This window comes from Ailuropoda melanoleuca, chromosome 13, assembly GCF_002007445.2.
Source record: "Ailuropoda melanoleuca isolate Jingjing chromosome 13, ASM200744v2, whole genome shotgun sequence".
In the NCBI taxonomy this organism is placed as follows: domain Eukaryota; kingdom Metazoa; phylum Chordata; class Mammalia; order Carnivora; family Ursidae; genus Ailuropoda; species Ailuropoda melanoleuca.
In genome coordinates, this window is record NC_048230.1 from 23,233,018 (window position 1) to 23,256,113 (window position 23,096).

General features: G+C 47.1%; 1 protein-coding gene across 1 annotated transcript in view; it reads left to right on the forward strand.

Moving 5' to 3' along the window:
* The first annotated feature begins 6 nt into the window (after nt 1–6).
* The window catches only part of SOCS7 (suppressor of cytokine signaling 7), a 30,954-nt gene continuing 7,864 nt past the window's right edge, over nt 7–23,096 (forward strand). The window contains exons 1-9 of the mRNA XM_019797042.2: nt 7–859; nt 7,490–7,554; nt 10,325–10,429; nt 10,887–10,988; nt 11,837–11,967; nt 12,483–12,651; nt 14,702–14,830; nt 20,842–20,977; nt 21,402–21,552. Coding sequence (XP_019652601.2) covers nt 87–859; nt 7,490–7,554; nt 10,325–10,429; nt 10,887–10,988; nt 11,837–11,967; nt 12,483–12,651; nt 14,702–14,830; nt 20,842–20,977; nt 21,402–21,522 — 1,731 coding nt within the window. The 5' untranslated portion in view covers nt 7–86 and the 3' untranslated portion in view covers nt 21,523–21,552. The remainder of the gene's footprint in view (nt 860–7,489; nt 7,555–10,324; nt 10,430–10,886; nt 10,989–11,836; nt 11,968–12,482; nt 12,652–14,701; nt 14,831–20,841; nt 20,978–21,401; nt 21,553–23,096) is intronic.

Consider the following 23,096-nt stretch of genomic DNA (forward strand, 5'->3'; position numbering starts at 1 on the left):
CGCCGCCGCCGCCCCCGGGCCATGGCCCCCCGCCGGCACCCTTCCTCGCGCGGCCCGGCCCGCGGGGCTCCCGGCCGCCGCAGCTGATGGTGTTCCGCAACCTGGGTCGGCCGCCGGAGGAGGACGACGCGGAGGCGGCCCCGGAGCCGGGACCCTCGGAACTGCTGTGTCCCCGGCACCGCTGTGCCCTGGACCCCAAGGCCCTGCCGCCGGGGTTGGCGCTTGAGCGGACCTGGGGCCCGGCGGCTGGACTGGAGGCGCAGTTGGCGGCTCTGGGGCTCGGGCAGCCGGCGGGGCCGGGGGTCAAGACGGTCGGTGGGGGTTGCTGCCCGTGCCCGTGCCCCCCGCAGCCACCCCCTCCGCAGCCCCAGCCGCCTGCTGCAGCCCCGCAGGCCGGGGAGGACCCCACGGAAACGAGCGACGCGCTGCTGGTCCTGGAGGGCTTGGAGTCGGAGGCCGAGAGCCTGGAGACTAACAGCTGCTCAGAAGAGGAGCTCAGCAGCCCGGGCCGCGGAGGAGGAGGGGGCGGCCGGCTTCTGCTGCAGCCCCCGGGTCCTGAATTACCCCCGGTGCCCTTCCCGATGCAGGACTTGGTCCCCCCAGGGCGCTTGGGTAGAGGGGAGCCGCAGCAACCGCCCCCGCCCCCGCCTCCTCCCGGGCCCCTCCGGCCACTGGCGGGCCCTTCTCGGAAGGGCTCCTTCAAAATCCGCCTCAGTCGCCTCTTTCGCACGAAGAGCTGCAACGGCGGCTCCGGCGGTGGGGATGGGGCCGGCAAGAGGCCTTCTGGAGACCTGGCTGCTTCTGCTGCGAGCCTGACAGACGTGGGAGGCTCTGCGGGCCGGGAGCTGGACGCGGGGAGGTGAGACTGGCTGGGGGGCTGCCTGACAAAACTTCCTTTCCTTGTTTCATTTCCCTTTTATTCTGCTGCGAACGTGATTCTGACAATTCTTTTGGTGGTTTTTCATAAGGAGGCATAGAGACTTAGGGCTAAAGGTGGGGACATCGCCCATTAGGTCAGAGCTAGTTGCGGGAACAGTTAGGAGTTCACTGGTTAAGAGTTCACTCTGGTGACATTTCTCAGCTGGTTAGCATCTCCGCAGTCGGGAGATGATTGGAAACCATCCTTCCACCCCCACCCTGGCCTGGCTTTTAAAGTTTTCTGAGGTGTCTGTCTACCATTACATCTGGTAGGGAGGTTGCTGGAAATGTTTGGTCTTTGGGGCACAAAGTTGGTGTTGTCACCATGTTGCTTATTATTCTTTCTGTGTACCCCACCCCTTTCGCACTCACGCATACAAATGATGTGACACGCTTGTGCAGTTGTAGGCCAGCAATTGTTTGGGCATCTCTATTCAAAATTGTAATGTTTTCCTGGTGGGTTTCTTAGATACACTTGGTATCTCAAGCCGGTGTGCTGACCACCGTCTGTGAGAATAGAAACTAGTTTGCCCTAAAGCCCATGTGAGCATTCTAAGCGTGCGGTATAGACACAGGTGCACGAGTTCTAGGCCACTTGATGAAAATTCCAAACTTAGATGTTGATTTTCTTTTTCTCTGCATTTCTGAAGGGTGGACAGCACTGTGGCATCCAGCGTTAGGTCTGTATATTAGTTTGAAAAGCTGTCAGCTTTTGTGTCAAGAAGTGAGACTTCCCTTGTGGTAACTGCCGTTGTGGTTTGCACTGCTGAGTGGGTTCTGAACAAAGATTGGAATTGGTTTTGATGCAGCTCATATGACGGATTCTTGAGACACACTGGCAACCACAACCCAAGGCTGAAGAACGGGTAGACGGATAAATTTGAGAACTTTACTGTGTACGAGAATCACGTGGGGAGCTTTGGGAAAAGATCAGTATGTCTGAGGGCCCAAGAGTTTGAATTTCTACCGAGCTTCCCGCATGACCCTGAAGTATGACCTGGACTGGGACCCACTCATCCTTGGACTTCTCCTTTCAGGGCAGTTAGCGTGCTCCCAAGAGGAAAGTGTGGGGTCAGTTTTGAGTTTGCTGCCCTTTCTGAACAGTTGTGCCAGAACATCATCTTGGGGATCAGACCCAACCCAAATTCTCTAAAGAAATCAGTAGGTTGACGTGTGTTGCCCCCTCAGGTAGACCTATGTTTCTGCCTTTGCTTCTCACGTGAACTTATGCTGGGAGGTCAGATCTTAAAAAACGTGTGGCTGCCGAAGCAGCTTTTTTTGTTGTAGGCTCTGCATTCGATGCTCCACTTACCAGCATAGATGGAAGTTTCATCAGATGGGGGGAGGGCAGGATGGAAGCTGTGGGTAATGACATAGGATAGACTGCTAATTTTCTTGTGGTTTGTCTTGCCTTTGTTCCATATTGACCAGGACTTGGTCTGAGATTCCAGAAACGCCAAGTATGAGGTGTGGCGTGAAATTAGCTGCTACGTCTAATAGATTAGGAAGAGGAAAAGGCATATAACATTATACGGTTTTTTGCCTTTGGAAGCAGAATTTATTGGTCATTGGCTGCTCTGTTACCAACCCTCACACTAAGCACAATACAGATTTCTGCTGCAGAGCAAATTGGGCTGTAGCTCTGCAAAGAAGCTTAGTTCAGGGCACTGGAGAATTACATTTTTTGGTCCAAGGGCTTTTTCTGATGAATTGGAGAAGAGCTAGGTATTTGCGTAGGAACGAGTGGGCGACTGCTATTAGGAGGCAGCATGTGGCACAGAGGACGTGAACATCTAGAGTCCGCTTACAACGCCAGCATCTGTGGAATGTAGGCCAATTTTGTCGTCTTCTTGCTTCCTCTTTTTTTTCCATCTGTAAAATGGGAGTGATTCATTCTTGTCTTGTTCCTGTCCTTGTAGGAATAGAGTGAAGACAAGAGAAATTGAGATGGACTATTTTGTGCTTTTGGAGGAGAAGTAATAAGATTGAACTGGTAATTTTTTTTTTAATACTTAGGATTTGGTGCTGCTAGATTTGCTTGTTAGCTTTTCCACAGCTTACTATGTGCCAGTCTTGTTGGCAGCCTCGCAGCTGTGAGAAACTTGGTAAGTCTGGCCAGGGTAGTTGTGATTTCTATGATCTGCACCTCCTAAGTCCGCCCTGTTGGGAGGAAGGATGAGTTTGGAATTTTAGCTTGTTCTCTTGTTTTGATTGGTAGGGACCTGGAGGCTGTGAGAAATGTCAGTCTTTGCCAGAAGGTATATGGCCTCCCTCCTTATTGTTGGTTGGAGTTAATTATGAGTCTCTGCAGTCTTTGCTGTATAATTTGGGGCTTTTCAGTAACCTCTGGGTATGGTTCTCTTTGCCTTTCTCCACATCTGCCTTTCCCACAGCTATCACTAGAAAGTACTTCCTGCCGTCATTTTATAAGGCTTAATAGTTTCCATATTTTAACATGAAGCAAACGTTTAGTTCCTTTCAGCTGCTTTAGAGTCTGGTAAATGGACCTGCCTGGATATACTGAGTCTTAAGTCTCGTGGGAATTAGCTTAGAGAACCCTTTTCAAGGGAAGGAAGAAATGGGCCCACCAACTAATCAGGTTTCTGTTCTGGAGAACTGGGCTAGGCCTTGTAACACACATATGTTGGAATTCAAAGAGCTGGGCTTGATGCCTGTGGGCCTCGGTGTGATATAGAATTGCTATTTCAGGAAAACCAGTGAAGTTCCCTTGTCTTTTTCACATATGTTGAGCTGATTGTCTTCCTTTGTATTTGCTGAGAAATAGCGTTTGATCTAACCTTCTAAAATCATCACATAATACACACATGATTGGAAATGGGTACCTTGTTCGTTTTTCAAGGTTGGTTTTTTCCGAGTTAACAGTTGAGATTATTACTGGCAGTCTTCATAATTGTGAGGTGGGAAAATGGAGAACAGTTCTGTAGTCGTTTCCTATCTATTTGTTTGGAAAAAAGATAGAATTCTGGTAAGAGCGGCGGGCTGCCTTGGCATTAGTCTGGGGCCCTGCTGTCATGGACAGACCCGGCAGACATGAGAAAGCCTTTTCTGTTTCCTCAGGTCTTCAGGTCTAAGGGCATCTTTTTGAGAAATAGCATGACGTGCTGAGAGCAAGATGATTTTGTGGCGTGTGCTGAGGAAGCTCTGACTTCGGGTTTGGGTTTTGGGTCCACACTCTGTGGATCTTTTCAACTCTCGTGCCACAAGGTAGTGGTGGTTGGCATCTTATCTTTTGGAATGAGCAACCTAACTTCAGAAATCTCTGTCCATTGGAGCCTGTATCTTTCACTCCTTAACATTTTCCCTGCTAAAATCCTTCCAAGGTTTTAGACCTTGGACCACGCTTCTTGGCTGGCTTTTCCCCGGAAGTTCCCTCCATAGGTTCTTCGGTTGGTGTAGGATGGAGTTTTGGATCTGACCTTGCTGCACAGATGTCTGTGTATTGAAACTACAAATGAACACATGGTTTTTGTGCCTGCAGCACATGAACAGACACTGGCTTATGACGTGTTGGAAATGGCACGGGCTGGCTGACTTGGCGCTGTGTGCTCTAGCAGGCGCAGAGGTAAATTGTGGCCATCAAACCTGGCCTTTGGACATCCAAGTTTGGGTGTCACTGTAGAAAAGGACATGTTGAAGTCTTAGGACATCAGTAGAAGGGGTTTATGGACAAGGGAGAGGGAGGACATTGTTATTTCATGGTTTATATTTTAGGTTTCAAGGAATTTGAAAAGGGGCCAATGGTTTTATCAATGGTTGTTGGCCCGTCTAGTCTAATGCAAGTAACACATTTTATCCCACGGATCTGTTGCCGTCCCGTTAGTAATTTGCAGAGTGGAAGTGGACAGAGGCATTCTCTCTGTCATCTGTAGCACAAGCAATGTGTAGCTGAAACAAGGAACTGCTGGCCCCAAAGAAGACCTTTGCCTCAGGTCTTCTGCTGCCCCGTCCTTTTCTGCCAGCTGAGGTATCTCCCACCAGATCCTACCCCACCTTACCTCTCAGGTCTTTCTGATGCTAAGATGCAAGTGGCCCACTGGCAAAGTTAAAATGACTTAACTTTGCATCTAATGCTTGTCAGGGTGATCTGGGCAGGAATAAAATAACATGGGGACGTAGTATAGAAGGATTGGTTAAAAATGTTACTGGAGCTGAATCATTCATGTTGCTTTCCTGAAACGGCACATTCAGCATAGACGGGCTTTTATTGTTTTAAATGCTTCGTGTCTACAAAAGGAGATACATAAAGTGTATGTACTATAATACTAATGAATTGCATACTTGGGTACCCACCACTAAGCTTAGCAGATAGAATGTTACTAGTATCTTTGAAGACCCCTGTGTGTTGCTTCCTCATTACATCTCTTCCCTCCCCCACGTAACCACCGTCCTCAATTTTATGTTAATCGTTCCCTTGCTTTGTTTTTTATAGTTGTCTAGATTGGTCTTTTCATGAATGACTGCCATTAGAATGCTCTCAGGGTCCTTGAGACAGAAACTGCTTTGGATTTTTTAGTTAGAGTCTACCCGAAGAGAGAAGGAATCACTTATTTTTATTATTAGCCTATCAGCCCCCTAGGCCTTCTACCTCTCAAGCTTCCAGTCCCGAGGCCCCCTTATTTGCCAGAAAAAGCCACCCCAGGGCTCTCAAATGGCTCTGCCCGTGTTCAGATTCTGATGTATTTCTTTTTCTAGATCCTAGAAACTATGATTTTCGTCTGCAAAATGCCGGGGGTGGGGGAGAAGAGGAGCCGCAGTGAGAAGGCCCCCGCAAGATGTGTGCATTTGGGTACTGCCGTTCTTCAGTGCTTGGCACTGAAGAGACTCGTCCCCAGCACGGGCAGATGGCAGAGTAATGCAGCTTCCTTTGAAAAGAGGCAAACGGCCAACTGGCTGAGGCGTGAACCCTTTGAGAGGCCAGTGCTTTAGGTTTTTGCTTGCTGGGTTTAATGTTGTACCCACAAGTTATCAAATAAAAATCAGCTTGGAAGCTCTTCAGTCTTAAAGTTCATGTCCAGCGGAATTAACTTTCCATTCCAGCCCTCTGGAGTGTTGGAACTAAGCTGCAGACTGTCATGGGCAACTTCTGCAAACAGAGGACTCTGTGGTCGTGTCTTGTTTCGATGCAGCCATGTCACCTGTGTGTGCCTTGGGTGGGGCAGGCACGGGAGGCACCATCACTAGATGGGAAGTCTCAGCATGGAAGAAGGTGCAGAGGGAGTGTGAGATAGGAATCCAGCGTCTTGGCTGTTTCTGAGTAAGGTCTTCACAATATGGTTTGGAAATTCTGTTCGAAGGGAGTCTCGAGAAGCTTAGACATCTGTGTTAAAACAAATGCGTAAAGATCTTCCAAAGTCAAATAATTTAAATAGGGTTTCATTTTGGATTTTCTATGCGGCTTCTCTGTTGGTGCATTTGAAGTTTTATTGAGTCCTTCGGGTGAGAGTAATTTTGGAAGGTGAGCCAGGTAGAAGGCCTAGAGTCAGGCACTCAATTCTTGGGGTTTTTTTGTTTTGTTTTGTTTTGTTTTGTTTTAAGTCTGGTTTGTTGAGGTATAATTTATGACCACCTGAAATTCACCTTTTTTTTAGGTCTCCAGTTGTATTAATTTTGGCAAGTATATACAGTCATAAGCTCTGCCGCAGTCCAGAGAATAGCATATTTTTATCACTTCTGCAAGTTCTTTCCCTTGTAGTCAATTCAGTCATCCTGAGGTGAGCTTTTTGAGCTTAGCACATTTCTGGCCAGAAAGTCTTTGTCCAAATCTTTTGGATTTCTTTCATTTCTCACTGAAAAGCCAGTTGAAATTGGTACAAAGCGAAGTTACCTTTGGTGTATCTTTTCACAGGAGATCTGGGTTTTCCAGCTGGCTCCCTGGAGCAGCATCCGAAAGTCATGGGGAGAGTTATGTGACTGGCAGCTCAGAGAGGGGAAGGGGCCATTTTCTGTGGGAGCCAGACAGAGTCCCTAACCTGAGGGGGGGCCCCCTTGTTAGCTGATGGCTTTGCCCCATGGCTTGGGGGCATTTGTGTAGAAATCAGGGATCTTAGGGGTTGAACATTGCCTGTGCTTCTTGTGCCATTCTCAAGGCCAGGTCTATTCTGGGGTTCCCTTTGGGACCTCCTGCACCTTGGGGCAGGGCCATAGGGAAAGCATTTACTCCGAGACAGCACCTGCTTAGGTCAAGGGCCATTCTCTTGGCTCCCTAATGAAAATCAGCCTTGCATCTGACTTACTTCCTCTAGAAATGGACTTGCTAATTACCACTCAAGGTGTTTCACTCTTCCATTATGCTGGGTGTGGAGAGATCCAAAGGGATTTCTCATTGCTTTGTAGGCTGAACTTTGTAGCCAAATCTACTTAAGAAATTGCCTGAATTATTACATTCTCCCCCTTTAAATTTTAGGATTTATTACAAAAGTGTTGTTGAAAGTGACTAGGATTTGCTTGGTTTTTCAGTGCATCTAGAATTGAGTGTCATGGTGACTTAAATGCGTATGTGTTCATTCCCCCATCCTCCCTTTTATTCTCTGTGTTCTTTCTCACCCCCTAGGAAACCCAGGTTGACAAGAACTCAAAGTGCCTTTTCTCCGGTTTCCTTCAGCCCCCTGTTCACAGGTAAGGGTGATTGCTCTCTTTTTCTTCTGACCTCCGAAAGCAGGAGTGTTCTGAGACCTGTCAGGGAACACTTGCAGATGCCCCGCAGAGCAAGCTTCCGGAGGGCCTGAGGTCACTTCCTTCATTCCATGCCCTCTGGGTTTGGGGCGAGGCTATTTTTATGGTGTGGAATGTGTTCTTGACTTTGGAGGCTTTATAGCTGGAGATAGAGATTGCTCTCTGGTAATTAGGTGGCCCTGGCAGGTACACAGTGCTTAGGTCAGGGTCATCACATGTAAATTAAAAGTAGGAATTACAAATTTATAGGCTCACAGTGCATAAAGGACTCTCTAGAAGTCCTACAATTCCTGTCCCTGCTTCCGGGGGAGTTCATGGATGATCTGATAAACATGATCCACGATTATCTGGTCTATTTTTAAAGACTTCAGGCAAAGGGGATTACATGAACTCTTGTCTTACCCATTTTAAGGGCCAGGAGTTCTTGCAGCAACAGCTGCAACTCCAACAGGAGTTCTTCGTTGTGTCTAATTTAAGTCTTTCCTCTTGCAGCAGGGAGTACAGTTGCTCAAACAGGAAAGTGGTTGGATATCCTTTGGGCAACTGCCTTCTCCTTAATGGGGAACTTGTTCAGAGAGGGAGCCTTTTCGTGATGTCAGTCATACATGAAGCTCCTGCTTGAGTAGGCGGTAGAGAAGGTGTCTAGCACACTGCCTCCAGTCTCAGGAGCAGAGTACTCCTCATTGTGGCTCAACCAAAAAATCCTAACTTCATACTCCTTTGGAGGTTGTATCCCTCAAAAAGATGACTGGAAGAATTATGATTTAGGAGTGGACATGTCCAGAAGATGGTCAGCACACTAGTGGGATCCCCATTACCACATGGACTGCCATGAGTTGTCAGAACAAGTGAGTTGGTGTCTGTAATAGGCACAGGTGGGGAAGGAGGCCTCCGTCCTTACCCGAAGCCCAGAATTAAAGAATCCTGTCCTGTAGCAGCATGTCTTTCTCGTTAATAATTGTTTCCTCTTTAAAGTGAGGAATGCTCACCCACATTTGTACTTTCAGGTTTGGTGTTTCTATTTCAGACAGCCCTAGCGCTCTTGAATTACATCTTTCTTTCTTTCTTTTTTTTTTAATTACATGTTTTATTTGAGTGCTATACAGTAGGGGCGCCTGGCTGGTTCAGTCGGTTAAGTGTCTGCCTTCAGCTCATGTCATGATCTCAGGGTCCTGGAATTGAGCCCTGCATCGAGCTCCCTGTGCAGTAGGGAGTCTGCTTCTCCTCCCTCTGCCCCTACCCCTGCTCATGCTCTCTCTCTCAAATAAATAAATAAAATCTTAAAAAAAATAAGTAAGTGCTATACCTGTCGTCCAGACCTCTGACCCTTCAGGAAACATACTTGTCTGGGCTCACTGCGTTGCTCTGGGCTGCTAGGCTCTCAGTTACTAAGCTATGTGATGAGTCTGGGTCCAGCTTCTCAGAGCTTCCACTGATGACTTTTAGCACAAATTTCTTTTTTTCCTTCCTTCCTTCCTTCCCCCCCTCCCCTCCCTTCATCCCTCCCTCCCTCCCTCCCTCCCTCCCTCCCTTGCTTTGCCCTGCCCTGCCTTTCCATAAGCTCCATGCCCTACATGGGGCTCAAACGCATGACCCTGAGATCAAGAGTCACATGCTTTACCAACTACACCAGCCAGGCACCCCTGGCAGAGCTTTTCTGTTTATCTTAATTAGTGCTCACGACCTTTGTAAAAAACTGCATTAGATTCTGAAAGCCCAACTCTTGGCCTTTTAGAGATATTGGTTACCTCATTTTATTAACTGGGAAATAATAAAATTCTGGCTGAGGGGCTAATTCAGCCTCCTGAATGAGAAAAAGTTGTTGGAAATAACACCCTAAAGGCCTAATTAGAGAAATCTTGAGAGTCCTTCCCCTGTGGGTCAGACCTACCAAAACTTGTCTATCAACCTTTGTTATAAAATACCCTTTACCCTCTGGTGACTGAAGTGGAGAGAGGGTAGATGGGCATGGATGGCAAGAAGGAGGGTATAAGGCAGAGAACAGAACTGCCTGATAGGCCAGAGGTAGGAGAAACCATGTGCCATCCCCCATTGAGCTCCTCTGGAGCTTACCTGATTTGGCTGACTGCGGAAGTACTTCATTACCGGGATTATAAATGCACTTTTTGGCCTTTGTAGCCTCAGCTATTAGGAATTAGTTGGTATGTGAAATGGTTGGCTCTCTTGAGTGAATATTCTGGAAAATCTAGATGTAGAAAGCCATTTAAGAAGAAGTTGGGGCTCACCTTGGGACCTTTATCTGCATTCAGGTTACCATGCGGTTCTTACATTTTTCTGGCACTTTCTTTTCATGTCCATTTGGACTTGTAACAAGCTGCTTGTCTTGCTCCCTAAGGCAGAAATTGATACACACATCTGTAAACATAAATGCTTTGGGTTCCATTTGAATAAAGACCCCTTGTTAAGGTTACATAGTCAGTAGCACAACCACAATTATTTGGCCTTTCCACTGTCAATCCCATGTTTCTGTCCTAAAGAATCCTTGACCTTTAACAGGACCAAGAAATGATAGAATTTAAAATTGACTTCCCAGGTGTTTGGGGTGATTCCAGCTCTGGGAAGCATGAGGTTTTGAGATTTTTGAGAGCTGGGGACCTCTGCCCTCCCTTGCTTGCCCTTTGCTTTCCTTTGCTTTTGGCCTCAGCTGCAGACAAGGTGCTTCCATAACATGCTTGCTCCGTGAATCCCTCAGGTGAAACTGTGTCGCTTGTGGACGTGGACATCTCTCAGCGGGGCCTGACCTCTCCACACCCTCCAACTCCCCCTCCTCCTCCGAGAAGAAGCCTCAGCCTCCTAGGTATAGTCTCTGCCCCTCTCTGCCTTCTTGCCTTAGTGGGAGGGGGTGAGCTGTAGGGACCTGTTGTTCTTTTCCAAGAGCCAGCAAGCTCCTGGGTTTCTAATAATGACCCAATTATTCCCTGTCCTTTCTCAGCACCCTTGTCCTCTCCCTAAGCAGTTAAATGGGTCTCTTACCTGCATGCTGTAACATCTACTGTCCATATGTTGATTAGACCTGTATTTATCTTGCCCTGAATCTACTGTTCCTAGACTGCTTTACGAATATCCTTACATTTCTGCTTTCAACAAAGGAAACCAGGTTAAGGTGATTGTTGCCCTCTGTGCAAAAAGACAGGGTGAAGGTCAGGCCGTCTTGTTCCAGAGGGCAGCCTGATGCTCCTTCTCCCTCTCCTCTGCTTCACCTCACTCATCTGTGCTCATATTTCTGAACCTCTTGCTTCTGTTCTCTCTTCTAGATGATATCAGTGGGACGCTGCCTACATCTGTCCTTGTGGCTCCGATGGGGTCTTCCCTGCAGTCTTTCCCCCTACCTCCGCCTCCTCCACCCCATGCCCCAGGTTAGCTTAGTTTAGAGGCAAGCCTTGTAAAAGCTGGGAGTATGACGTGATCTACTCTTGAAGGATGGGAGACGTCTATTTATGGAAATAATAGGACTTATGAGAAAGCTTAAATCTTATCCCCTTGGCTGGGCCAGAGCTCCTTGGAATTGAGGCCAAGAACTGGTTTTTCTAACCCATTTTCCCTGTGGAGGTGAATCTGACTTTTGTTAGGGGATAAAAGACTATTGACTTTTTCACCTCTTTGCTGCTGAGACTGCTTTGCGATCTCTGAGTAGATATCACTTAGGAGACTGCCTTAATTTCCGAATGGTGAGGACGTTTAAGGTTTTCAGAGTTCTCTGGTGTTTCTAAGCTTTTAGTATTTACTGCAGCCTTGTAAATAAGTACCAAGCATTTAGTAGCCCATACCTGCTTTGCCAGCCTCCAGTACCCCAGGAGTAAAATGAATGAAATCGGCATTCTTTTCTACTTGCCTGGCAAAATCGTTCCTCTTCCTGGGCAAGTAAGCGAGTCACTATTTCCAAGGCTGCTTTACCGGCGCTTCACCTCGAGGTGGGAGAAGCTGGAATCGCTCTAGGCTGGTGAAGCCCCTGAAGTAGTCACCTTAGTCAGGTTAGTGAGCAGTGCCCTTACCCCTCTCTTGGGGTCAAACGCCCCCACCCATCCTTCACAGCTTTTTGTTACAGCCCATCCAGCTCCTTCCCACCGCTTTGGCTCCCCCCTTTCCAGCTTAGCTTCTAATGCCTTGCCCCTCTTCAGTTAGCATTTCTGTTTTGGGGGGAGGGTCTGCTTGCGGTTGGGAGCAAGGAGAGTGAACAAGTGACCGCCGCTCTCTTGCCCTGCAGATGCATTTCCCCGGATTGCTCCCATCCGAGCAGCTGAATCCCTGCACAGCCAGCCCCCGCAGCATCTCCAGTGTCCCCTCTACCGGCCCGACTCAAGCAGCTTTGCCGCCAGCCTTCGAGAGTTGGAGAAGGTAGGCGGTGCCCAGGGACTGGCGGCTGGCCTCCTCTCCCACTCTCCTTCTTCTGTCCTGGGCTCTCCCTTTCTTATTTTTAGAGGAAGAGTGGTTATCTTGCCTCTATATTTACGGTGCCAAAGCAATGTGCTGCTATGATCAGTTCCATAAGGGACGTTGTAAAATCGAATCCTGGAGAAAAACATTTGAATGTGGTGAAGAACGGTCGGGGAGAACTGTTTACATAGTGGAAGCTGACTTTGACAGATTAACTGACCCAGTTCCCTCTTCTTTTCTTTGTAGGGCCTTGGTAATGGGATTGTAGGCTTATTCTTCTGCTACTTTGGAGGGCTAAAAGAACGAGCCTGCTGTTCACTGCTAATGGTTAAGGCACTCTTAGCAGCTCTTGCCTAGTGAAATGTTTTGGAAGTGATGGGAGGATGGGGATTCTCCTGTGGTAAAATAAATTGTGCTGAAAACGGGCACATTTCCCCCATGCTGTGAAGTACTTGACCACTTCTTGTCTTTGATAGTGTGGTTGGTACTGGGGACCAATGAACTGGGAAGATGCAGAGATGAAGCTGAAAGGGAAGCCAGATGGCTCCTTCCTGGTACGAGATAGCTCTGATCCTCGTTACATCCTGAGCCTCAGTTTCCGGTCACAGGGTATCACCCACCACACGAGAATGGAGCATTACAGAGGTAAGCGGTGCTGCTGTTTGAGGAAAGCCTCCTTCCCCCTTTGCTGGTCTCTACTCTTGCTGTCTGGCCTTTTTGTGGGAAGGTTTTATAGAAGCGGACTATGGATAGGGAGGAAAATCTCACACTCCGTTGAATGTTGTTATGGGTACTGGTTTCAGTCCTAGAAGCAATCTTGGCAGGGGTAGGGAGGAAGGTGGGGGTTCTGTTGAAAAGTATTCTCAGCATTTCTCTCTGAAAGAGGAGGGCCTGAACAAGACTGTCAAACAGAGCAAAGCCGGTAGAACTCTCTTGAGAGAAGGAAGAAATAACCTAGGGCCATTCCACAAATTCTCCCAAGTTCTGTTCATAATTAGACCTGATGAATGATGTCACTTCAACTTTCACTTCTGTGTTGGTAATTGCTGTATCTGTGTCTAATAAGAAAAAATAATTAGACTTAACATGTAGAGAGTTCTTTTAAATCCTATACACAGAGAGGAGAATTTAGTGTTCATCCCGCGACCGTCCTGTAGTGAATTTCTTTGCCTGAGAGTTACATCAGCTCTTCCTGCCAGATAGCATGCTGATAATTTCTTTAGGTCACCTGTGTGGTCTCTTAGGAAAGAGTCATCAGAACTCAGAGACTTCGTGGGATCAACATGCTTTAGACTATCTGCCTTCCTCCCTGGGGGGTCCCTCCTCCTTTGTGGTCAGCTGGTGCTGAATGCTGTGGTCACGTCTAGAAGCTGATTTCTTCAACCCCACTGTCTGGATTGACTTTGCATTGTGGCATTCTGTATTTGACCTGGGCCAGACACTCGTGACCATCAGCGGTGGCAGGGCTGGGTACATCCTTTGTCCGAATGACTTGCCTGTGCTACAAATTCGAAACGTGGAGAGAACTTTGGAGAGTTTGAGGGATCAGCCTTAAACGAGCTTTGTTAGCCACGGCCTCACAAGCAAGAATCTCTTGCAGGCTCTTCTTAGCCCCCACCACGTCTTTTCTGCTCTCAGCCATTTTGTGCCGTATCTGTTGGTTTGCTTCTCATGTGAGGCAGGAAGTAGCGTGTTAGGCCAGCATAGTTTCGTCCATGATTTCCTCTGTCCCCACCCCGGCCTTAAAGGTGCATGAAGAGAGAGGCGCTTCAGACTACGGACCTAAGCATTTGTTAGATAGCTGGGGCGTAGCCTGCTGCCCTCTCTCCTGCTATTTCCAAAGGCCACAATCAAACCGGCAAAAAAACACCATGCAAAGTAAAGCATTTCAGAATGAAGCGTTTTTATCAATCTATGAAAATGATGAGTGACGAGGCCATGAGAATGAGGAATAAATGCCTGACCTCTAGGTCCCTGATAGGCACGAGGCCGGGAAGGAGAGAACCTGCAAATGGTGCTCCGGTTACTTTTTGTTCAAAGGGGCTTTTCTTCCTCGAATAAATAGAATTTTTAATATGAAGCCTTGTGGGTCTTTCAGTTGCCAGTTTGCAGTGGAGCATTTGTCTTCATCTTTTTAAGTGATACTGTAAGAGTAGTTGGAGAGACTCAGGTCTGTAGGTCTCTCGGATTCTGTTCCTTTTGTGGGTGATTCCTTTGCATTTAGTGCTTGAGTTTTTGGTTTGTTTTTAGTCACGGGAGTTTGGTTTCCCTTTTGCTTTTGGGACTCTTAAATTTTGGGGTGGGATCTTTGCAACATACTGTGGGGGTGGGGGTGGATTTAGAAGTTAAAAAAGAAAAGACTTAGAATTTGATGTTTTGTGCCTAACACACGAATGAGTGAGACTTGCAAAGCCCCTCTTCCTTTCTTTCCTCGACTAGTCCATGAATGCTTGAACACAGAGCTTCCTGAGGGGATGGCATTAGTGTTCATACTAATGTCTTATGAAAGGCGATTTCTTTCTTTCCGTTCATTGTGGAGCAAACGGGAACAGGTGGCCTCAGGGACCTTCGTCTGACAGCTTGCCCACAAACAACCCTCCCAGAATTGCGAATCATTAAAATGTTCAAGTGAGCTTCCCAGATGTTTTAAAAGTAAGTTTTTACATCTTTATCTCCCCCTGATTTTCCATGGCAGGAACTTTCAGCCTGTGGTGTCACCCCAAGTTTGAGGATCGCTGTCAGTCAGTGGTGGAGTTCATTAAGAGAGCCATCATGCACTCCAAGAATGGGAAGTTCCTCTATTTCTTGAGATCCAGGGTTCCAGGTAAGGCTAAAGCTACGTTACTTATTTAACTTCCTTGGGTGTGAGGCAGTGTAGTTTCAGAATGTGTCCCCCTGTCTCCCAGAAAAAGCCACACTTACTGAAGTCGTTTTTCCTGGCTCTTATGCCAGCCACTCTTCCTGGAGTCCAGTGGTTAATCCCCTGCTCTTGAACATTAATCCTTCAACATGTTGAGAAGGAACCTTTGCTGCTCTGACCACACGAGTGAGAAAACGGGTTCCACTCTGCTGCCCAGGTGTCATGTGAATATTTAGCATTCGGGCATCTCACGCTTCCATGTGAAGCAGAGAGGTGAGAACTTGCTCAGGCCATCTCTATGGGAACAGGGAAGGTAAAAGAGTATTCACTAGAAAGGCCACGGTGTCAGGGAGGCTGAATTCAGTGGCAGTCTGCTGTGGATTTTGTCCATTCGTACTAAACTTGCTATTAGAGAGTAGATCTTGTTGTCTCTTACATCTCTACCAGCGTTCAGTATAAAGACATCTCTCCATTAGGGAGCACTGGGAAGTTCCCATCCTTGCTGGTGTGGTTATATAGTCTTTCTGCCCACTAAATAGGGAGCTATCTATATAATCTCTACCAAAGGGACAGAAGGGTTGGTTTGGGGGAGTCTGTCTGCTTTTGTAGGGTTGGGGAAAAGCAAAATGACAAGCATATTAATTGAGGAGTTTGTAAGATACAAACAGAACTTAAAATGAGAACTTCATGCATTCCCAGTGAATCAAATTAGGATTCTTAAACAAACTGTGTGCCAAGAAACTGCCCTAAAGGGGCACCTGGGTGGCAAAGCCGTTAAGCTNTAAATAGGGAGCTATCTATATAATCTCTACCAAAGGGACAGAAGGGTTGGTTTGGGGGAGTCTGTCTGCTTTTGTAGGGTTGGGGAAAAGCAAAATGACAAGCATATTAATTGAGGAGTTTGTAAGATACAAACAGAACTTAAAATGAGAACTTCATGCATTCCCAGTGAATCAAATTAGGATTCTTAAACAAACTGTGTGCCAAGAAACTGCCCTAAAAAGAAGTTCCAGGGGAGCTCCAGGCAGAACATCAGTAACAGGATTGAGCCAGGTTACAGGAATGTGTTTTATAATCTTGGTGATTTAAATAAGGCATGACAGGGTGAGAACTGTATTAATTCTCACTTCATTTCGTATTTGCCTCAGCGCTGTCAGCACACTTGGGTCTCATGCAGTTGACTTGGTTAAAGGGAAAAGTTAGAATCCTTTCTTACAGGAATTGACTCTTTAGTAATTTTTAAAGTTTGTGGCTTTTGGAGGTTATTTATTTAACAAACATTTATTCTGTAACTATCAAAAAGAAGCCACATTTCTACCCTCAGAGAGCTCATAGCCTCAAAGAGAGGATGGGTAGGAAGATAAAGGCAAGAGCACATGTCGAACTCAGTACAAGGCATGGAGGTCGGCAGTGGGTGACTGACAAGGGCAGGGGAGGCAGCTCTTTTTATGGGTGAACCAGGGAAATCAGTCCTCTGAGGATCCTGGAACATGTATCTACTTGTAGGGTATGTGAGAGACCTGCAGAGTCTTGGACTCTCTGCGATATCTGGTTTCATTCTACAAAGGTGCCCTGTCTGCAGAAGTTTTAACTAGGATTCTTGACTTTGGTGAGGGCTAGAACTTGCAACGGTTTGCTCCTGTTTATTGACTGTGTATCCTCTGCTGGTTACTTTGTCGGGTTCTTTATTTAAACAGCTCTCATTTCTTACAACAACCCAAAGTTTGCTAATAGATTGGTCTGCTTATAGATAAGACCGTTTTCATCTGCCAGTGAAAAAACTCAGGCGGAGGCTCAAATGTGAAGCCTCTTGGCTGCTCAGCGCTGAAGTCAGCGTACAGACGCAGGCTCAGCTGACCCCGGGTCCTGTGCTTTATGCGCCACCAGTCTGTTAATGGGGGAAAGGGACAGCAAACACATTGAAACCCGCGTTTGCTGAGGTTTGTGGAGACTACGTAAGGAGGTCAGAAGTGTGTTTATTAGTGGACGGTGTCTTTCTCGGGCCTATGAGGAATGCCACAGAGAGGATTTCTGTTTGCACTTAAAACTGTAATCAAACCGAGAAGGCAAAGCGGAGTTAGTATTTGCTCCAAGACTGTAAGTGATCCGTCTTTGTGAGGAATTGAGACAAAAAGCAAAGTCCGTGTTCTACTTTACCATTGTTTGCTGTCCTCCTTCGCTTGTCATAGAAGTCTAGGCCTTCTGTGAGGTTGATTCTGTGAGGGACTTGGCTGCAGAAGAGCTAGTGATTAGCATTTGGGGTGAGCTTTCTCAGCCCGCACCAGGGATTTTAACTCAGTAGATTCTAAAAGGAGCCTGTTTACTGAGACTTGGGGATGATGATCACCCAATGCCTACAAGGGGCAGGGTATTATTTCATTTAGCCCTTACAGAACCCTTTAAAAGGGATACTGCAGTCTCTCTTCTTTCTTTTCTTTCTTTTCTTTTCTTTTTTCTTTTCTTTTCTTTTCTTTTCTTTTCTCTTTCCTTTCCTTTTCTTTTGTTTTCTTTCCTCTCCTCCTCTCTCTCCTTTCTCTCTTTCTCTCTTTCTCTTTCTTTCTTTCTTTCTTTCTTTCTTTCTTTCTTTCTTTCTTCTTTCTTTCTCTCTCTTTCTCTCTCTTTCTTCAGATTAAGAAACTGAGGTACAGTAGGGCACCAGGGTGGCTCAGTCAGTTAAACATCCTGCTCCTGATCTCAGCTGAGGTCTTGATTTCAGGGTTGTGAGTTCAAGTCCCACATTGGGCTCCATGCTAGGCGTGGAGCCTACTTAAAACACACTCGCGTGCGTGTGCACGCACACACACGCAACAACTGAGGTACAGTGAGTTGCAGAGCCAGGGTTCAAAGTCACGTTTTCTTTCCAGCTCAATACTAGAGCCAGCTGCACTAACAGGGCATGCAGACTGGTGTTAAAAGGATGCCAGGGATCATAGAATCATAAAGCTAGGGCTAATGGGAAAGTTCTGGATGGTGGCAAGTAAGCAGCAGAAGGAAGGAAATGAATTAGAATAAATGGAGTAATTGGCATCAAGGGAGGGACCTTAGTAAAAATAAAAATGATGGCACCTGATCTTGGTTTCCCCCTTACTTCTTTTTAGTAATGGAGTGTGGTCGTAGCAAATCTGAGGTCACTGTTTGCACCTCAGTCTGGTCCGTTCCACAGTTATAAACCAAATGCCTACCGCCCCCAGGCCACGGTCTCAAAAAGAGAGTATGATGAGATTAGGGCAGAACCCTTGATGCTGTTTGAGCCAAAACTCAAAGTGAGCTCATCCTTCTTAGTTGGGAGGGTCTTCATCGTCTGTGACGTGCATGAAGAAAAAGTACTTTTTTTTTTTAAGATTTTATTTTTAAGTAATCTCTACACCCAACTTGGGGCTCAATTGAACTCACAACCCTGAGATCAAGAGTCACTCGCTCTACCGACTGAGTCAGCCGGATGCCCCAACACCTTTTGTTTTTTGATGGCACTTTGAATTGCACAACTCTAAGGAAATTGGTCTCTCTTTTGTAACCATCATTAATCTTATAATTATTTGTTCAGTGACAGGTCTTCCGTGTATCCCAGGGTTTCTTAATTCTGCGCTATTGACATTTTGGCCTGGAAAATTTGGGTCTTCAGGGAACAGTTTGGTTTGGCAGAAAGACCTCTGGGTGAAGGTTCTCAGGCTTGGAAGAGATTTGTCACCCCTAACCTGGTCCTTGTCAGGGGGAGAAAAAGCAGTGACGTGGCCGGAAACTGGATTGGTGCCCAGGACCCCTGGTGTGAAGGACCAGAGGGAGGTTCCTGATGACCACTGTCCACCTCGCCCTCTCCCTTTCTGCTGTCCTGGCATCTTGTCCCAGATGTATTTCCGTTCCTAACCTCTTCTGTTACGGTGCTCTGGGTGTGAGAGCTCCAGTTGGTTGCTGTGTTTGGGGGCAAACAATAAATGGTCGGGTCGACACCAGGGAATGTCAGAGAATTAACAAGTTTCAAGTTGCTACTTGTGAGCCCAAGGCTAAAAGTAACACAATTAAATAGGCAAGGATCTATGGTCATTAAAATTCAAGTAGGCAGACTATCAGATAATTTTATGCTGCTTATTATCCTGATCTCTTTAAGCACAAGTCCAGTAGTACTGTGTCTTTGGGAATAAATAATTAGACATATAAATTACCTTTATCTCTGAAACATCATGTTGAATTAAGCATTATTACAACCCACCCCCGAAAGCTTTCTGTTTGCCATAGTTTAATTTACTAAAGAATATTTTTTTAAACATATGAGTGAGAGGGTAAATTCAAAGAGGTGAGGCCTTTGAACCCAATACCATTTTAAAACCACTTGAGTTTAAATATATTCAAGAGAGAAATCCATGTGTGATTTTTTTTTTCTTTTTTTAAGTGTCTGAGTGGAGGGGACCAGTCACATGGGTGGAGTGGATCAGTCATGTGGGTGGAGTAGGGCTACAGGGCTTCAGAGGATAACCCTGACGATTGAAGGGAGAGGAGCAAGGAGAGGACTGAGAGAGGCTGGTCATGAATCAGAATGCTAGGGCTGTCCCGGACAAGGGGAAAGCAGAGGGTCTGGTGCTCTGGGGAGACACCTGAAAAACCCTCCTTTGAAGTTCTGTGGGCTCAGCTCTTCCTCAGACAGAGCAGGTGCTCGTGGCAGGCCAGCTTTGTTGGTTCTGTGCTTCGAGCAAGTTCTCTGAGCCTGATAGGCCTCAGTTTCTTCATATGTGAAATGGGGATAATTGTGATACCTGCCTCAAAGTATAGTTCTGAAGACTAAATGAGTTAAAGGTTTTTAAGTCAAGCCTACTTGCTTAGTAACAGTATAACTTTTTTCTTTTTTTAGAAAGTCTGTTATCAGTGACATGCAGAGGCTCTGGGGGGCAATCTGCAAGCTTTAATTTTTTCTTCTCGTGCCTTCAAACAAAATTTAAAAATGTTTGAAATTAAACTCCTGAAACAGTCGATAACGTTATTTTCCAACAAGTTGTATCTTCAGAATTTCTATTGATAGGACAGCGACTGAGAAAAGAATTCTTTCAAAGATTTTGCAACTCAGATTCTCTCTGAGAGCAGTTTGCTTATTTACCTTCTGTAGCCCCTTTGTTTATTGAAACCAGAATATTCTTTGTTCCCTTGGACCAGTTTCAGTGTCCCTGCCATTGTGGATGTCTCCGTGCTGTGGCACTGACCCCTGGAATTTCCCAGCACCAGGCCTGCTGATGCTGATGAAAGCAGGGTGTGGGGCTCCCATTGGGCCTGGTTGGCGTCAGTCAGCAGGCACTTGGGCACTGAGTGCTACTAATTCCAGCCTCCCCAAGCTACTTTAAAAGCATCATCTTTTTTTCTGTTCCTGGACCCAGCCTAAAATTTCAGGAGCAAGAGGGGTGGGAGGAGGCAAATTGGGGGTGGTGTGTGTGGGAAATAAGAGGGGGTTAAACCTGCTGGTCCTGGCTTGAAGTAAGTGGCAGGAGTGTTAGGCTTGTAGCCTTGATCCCAGCCATTGCCTTCTGCTTACCAGCCTCTTAGTTGGAATTGGCTGGGGACCCCTCTGAGCAGCCTTTCTGAGTTCTCCCCTTCAGAATGCTGCTAGATGTGCTGTTGAAGTATCCCCCATTCCTAGCAGGGGTGCTTTGATTCCTGCTCTTCGTGGAGAGCCTCAGGCCTGGGACTGGGCACCGGCTCCAAGTAAAGTCTCTGGCGTGGCGGGTTTCACTGGGCTGCTCTGAAGAGCGACACTCCGCTGTGAAGACTAATGCTAGGGAGGCCCTTGGCAGAGGAGAATCAAGTCCCTTGAGGGAAATACAGTGGTAATGCTTCCGCAAATGGAAATCAGTTGTGGAAGGGAGCTTTTGCACAGAACGCACATGTGAACTATAAAGAAGCCCTATTTCCCTTCCCTGGATTCGCTTCATAAGGAGAATTGTAGTTAGCTGCATTGTTCCTTCTGAATATGTCCTTGGTTTTCATTCTTAAAGGACTGCCACCAACTCCCGTCCAGCTGCTCTATCCAGTGTCTAGATTCAGCAATGTCAAATCCCTCCAGCACCTTTGCAGATTCCGAATCCGACAGCTCGTCCGGATAGATCACATCCCGGATCTCCCACTGCCTAAGTACAATGGGGTCTTTCGGGTCGGGGCAGGAGTGGAGGCTTAGTTGGGAATGTGAGTGAGGCCTGCCCGCTGATTGCACAGGCAGAGCCTGGCGCTGCTCGCAGGCATCCTCCTCTCGCTTCTCGCGTGTCTTAACACCTAACTCTAGAAGTGTCACATGGAAGCTAGAAGGGAGGAAGGTGTGTGTGCGTGTCAGCCTCCCTTCTGCAGTCTCTACAAAGAGTGGAGTGGAGGTGGTAAGAGGGAGGGAGACGGAACTATAACAAGTGAGAACGTGGCAAGTTTCTTAGGTCGGCGGAGTTTTTTTTGTGTAGTCACAGCCATATAGGGGTTGAAGAAGGAGGAAGGGTTGAACAGAGGTGGTCTTTTGTTTATGGTCTTTGTAGGTAACACTTCCTGTGTACCCCTCTTGTGTTTTTCGCAGACCTCTGATCTCTTATATCCGAAAGTTCTACTACTACGATCCTCAGGAAGAGGTGTACCTGTCTCTTAAGGAAGCGCAGCTCATTTCCAAACAGAAGCAAGAGGTCGAACCCTCCACGTAGCGAGGGGCCCCCTGCTGATCGCCACCCAGGGTATGAGCTCTCTGCCTCACCGTCCAGCCGGGTCTCTTCCCAGACAGTTACCGTCCTGCGCTGGGCCTCGCCCCCCTCCCCCACACCCCGTGTGTATACTGATCCAGGTGTAGATGCCCAGAGAGTCACCAAATCTGATAATGGGGTCCCCAAGGGGGCACATATGCCAAATGGGAGAAGAGCAGATAGACACGAGGGGCTTGAAAAGTATTTGCCAAGCAACATGCAAGCTAATCACTGAATATAAGCAAGGAGGAGGACACACAGCGTAGCTAAGTGTGCGGCCGTGTCTCGTACTTTGGCCGGTCTCCCTGCTGTTGCACAAATGATATGTAAAACAGGAAACCGGAGGGGAAGAAAACGTCATCAGAGGGAACGCAGACGTGCCTTTCATTGCAACAGGCATGCACTTCAGTGAGAACTCCCATGTCCAGGGGCTTGGAATGTGGGGGTGAGCAAAACAAGCTCGCTGTCCTATTAGGGGTTCCATCTGGGCCACTGAAGAATAAATTATTGAGAAGAGTAAGTGAATTAGCTAAGGAATTCATTTATCTAAGAGGCTCTTTGCCCGTTGCTACATTAACTGAATTCCACTCATTTATTTTCCCCATAAAATATCTTGGAATACTGGTTTGTGCAGATGGATTCTGATTAGTCTTTTAAACTGCCTTCGTGTAGGCATTGAAAGATAGAGGTGAGTAGGGAACAAAATTGCCAGAGAGCTGTGATTTTGGTAGCATGGGTTACATGTAAGATCTCACGGTCTCGTGATCCGCCAGGTGTGGTGACCCCCTGTCTGTCCTCTTCGTGTAGACTGTCCTGCTTAAGCACTGAACACGTCTGTTTCTCCTCCAGCCTTCTCTGTTCCCCGGTGCCATCTCCCACACGAGACAAACTAAGGGGAAAACCCGCAGAGTGACGGTGTGAGAATGAAAGCTGTCTTTATCTCCCCACGCTCTCTGCATAACCGGAGAGCGTGATGACTGGCGTTTATGCCCCATGGGTTTTCCTGGGCCGTGGCTAAGGTGAACCCAGCTGTGTGACTGCCTTCTTAGCTCTGGAAGTCCCTGATCCTATGCTGTCGGGGGAAAGCATGTGAACTGGGCTAATAAGGATTAACAAGGGGAGAAGATACGAAAGAAGAGAGATCAAGAAATCGTAACTCTTGGGGCGCCTGGGTGGCTCAGTCATTTAGCGTCTGCCTTTGGCTCAGGTCATGATCCCGGAGTCCTGGGATCGAGCCCCACATCGGGCTCCCTGCTCCGCTGGGAAGCCTGCTTCTCCCTCTCCCACTCCCCCTGCTTGTACTCCCCCTCTCGCTGTGTCTCTCTGTCAAATAAATAAAATCTTTAAAAATAAAAAATCGTAACTCTGGGAGGCGACAGAGCTTTAACTGGAAGCTTCCTGGACTGGGCGTACAACCTCTTGTCATATCTTCAGTGACATGCAAGGTGTATGCCCTTGGAAGTGACTCCTAGAACATCCAAATGTTCTGATGTCTAGGAGGATTTCTCTGCTTGGCGGCTTTGCACGTGAAATCAGGA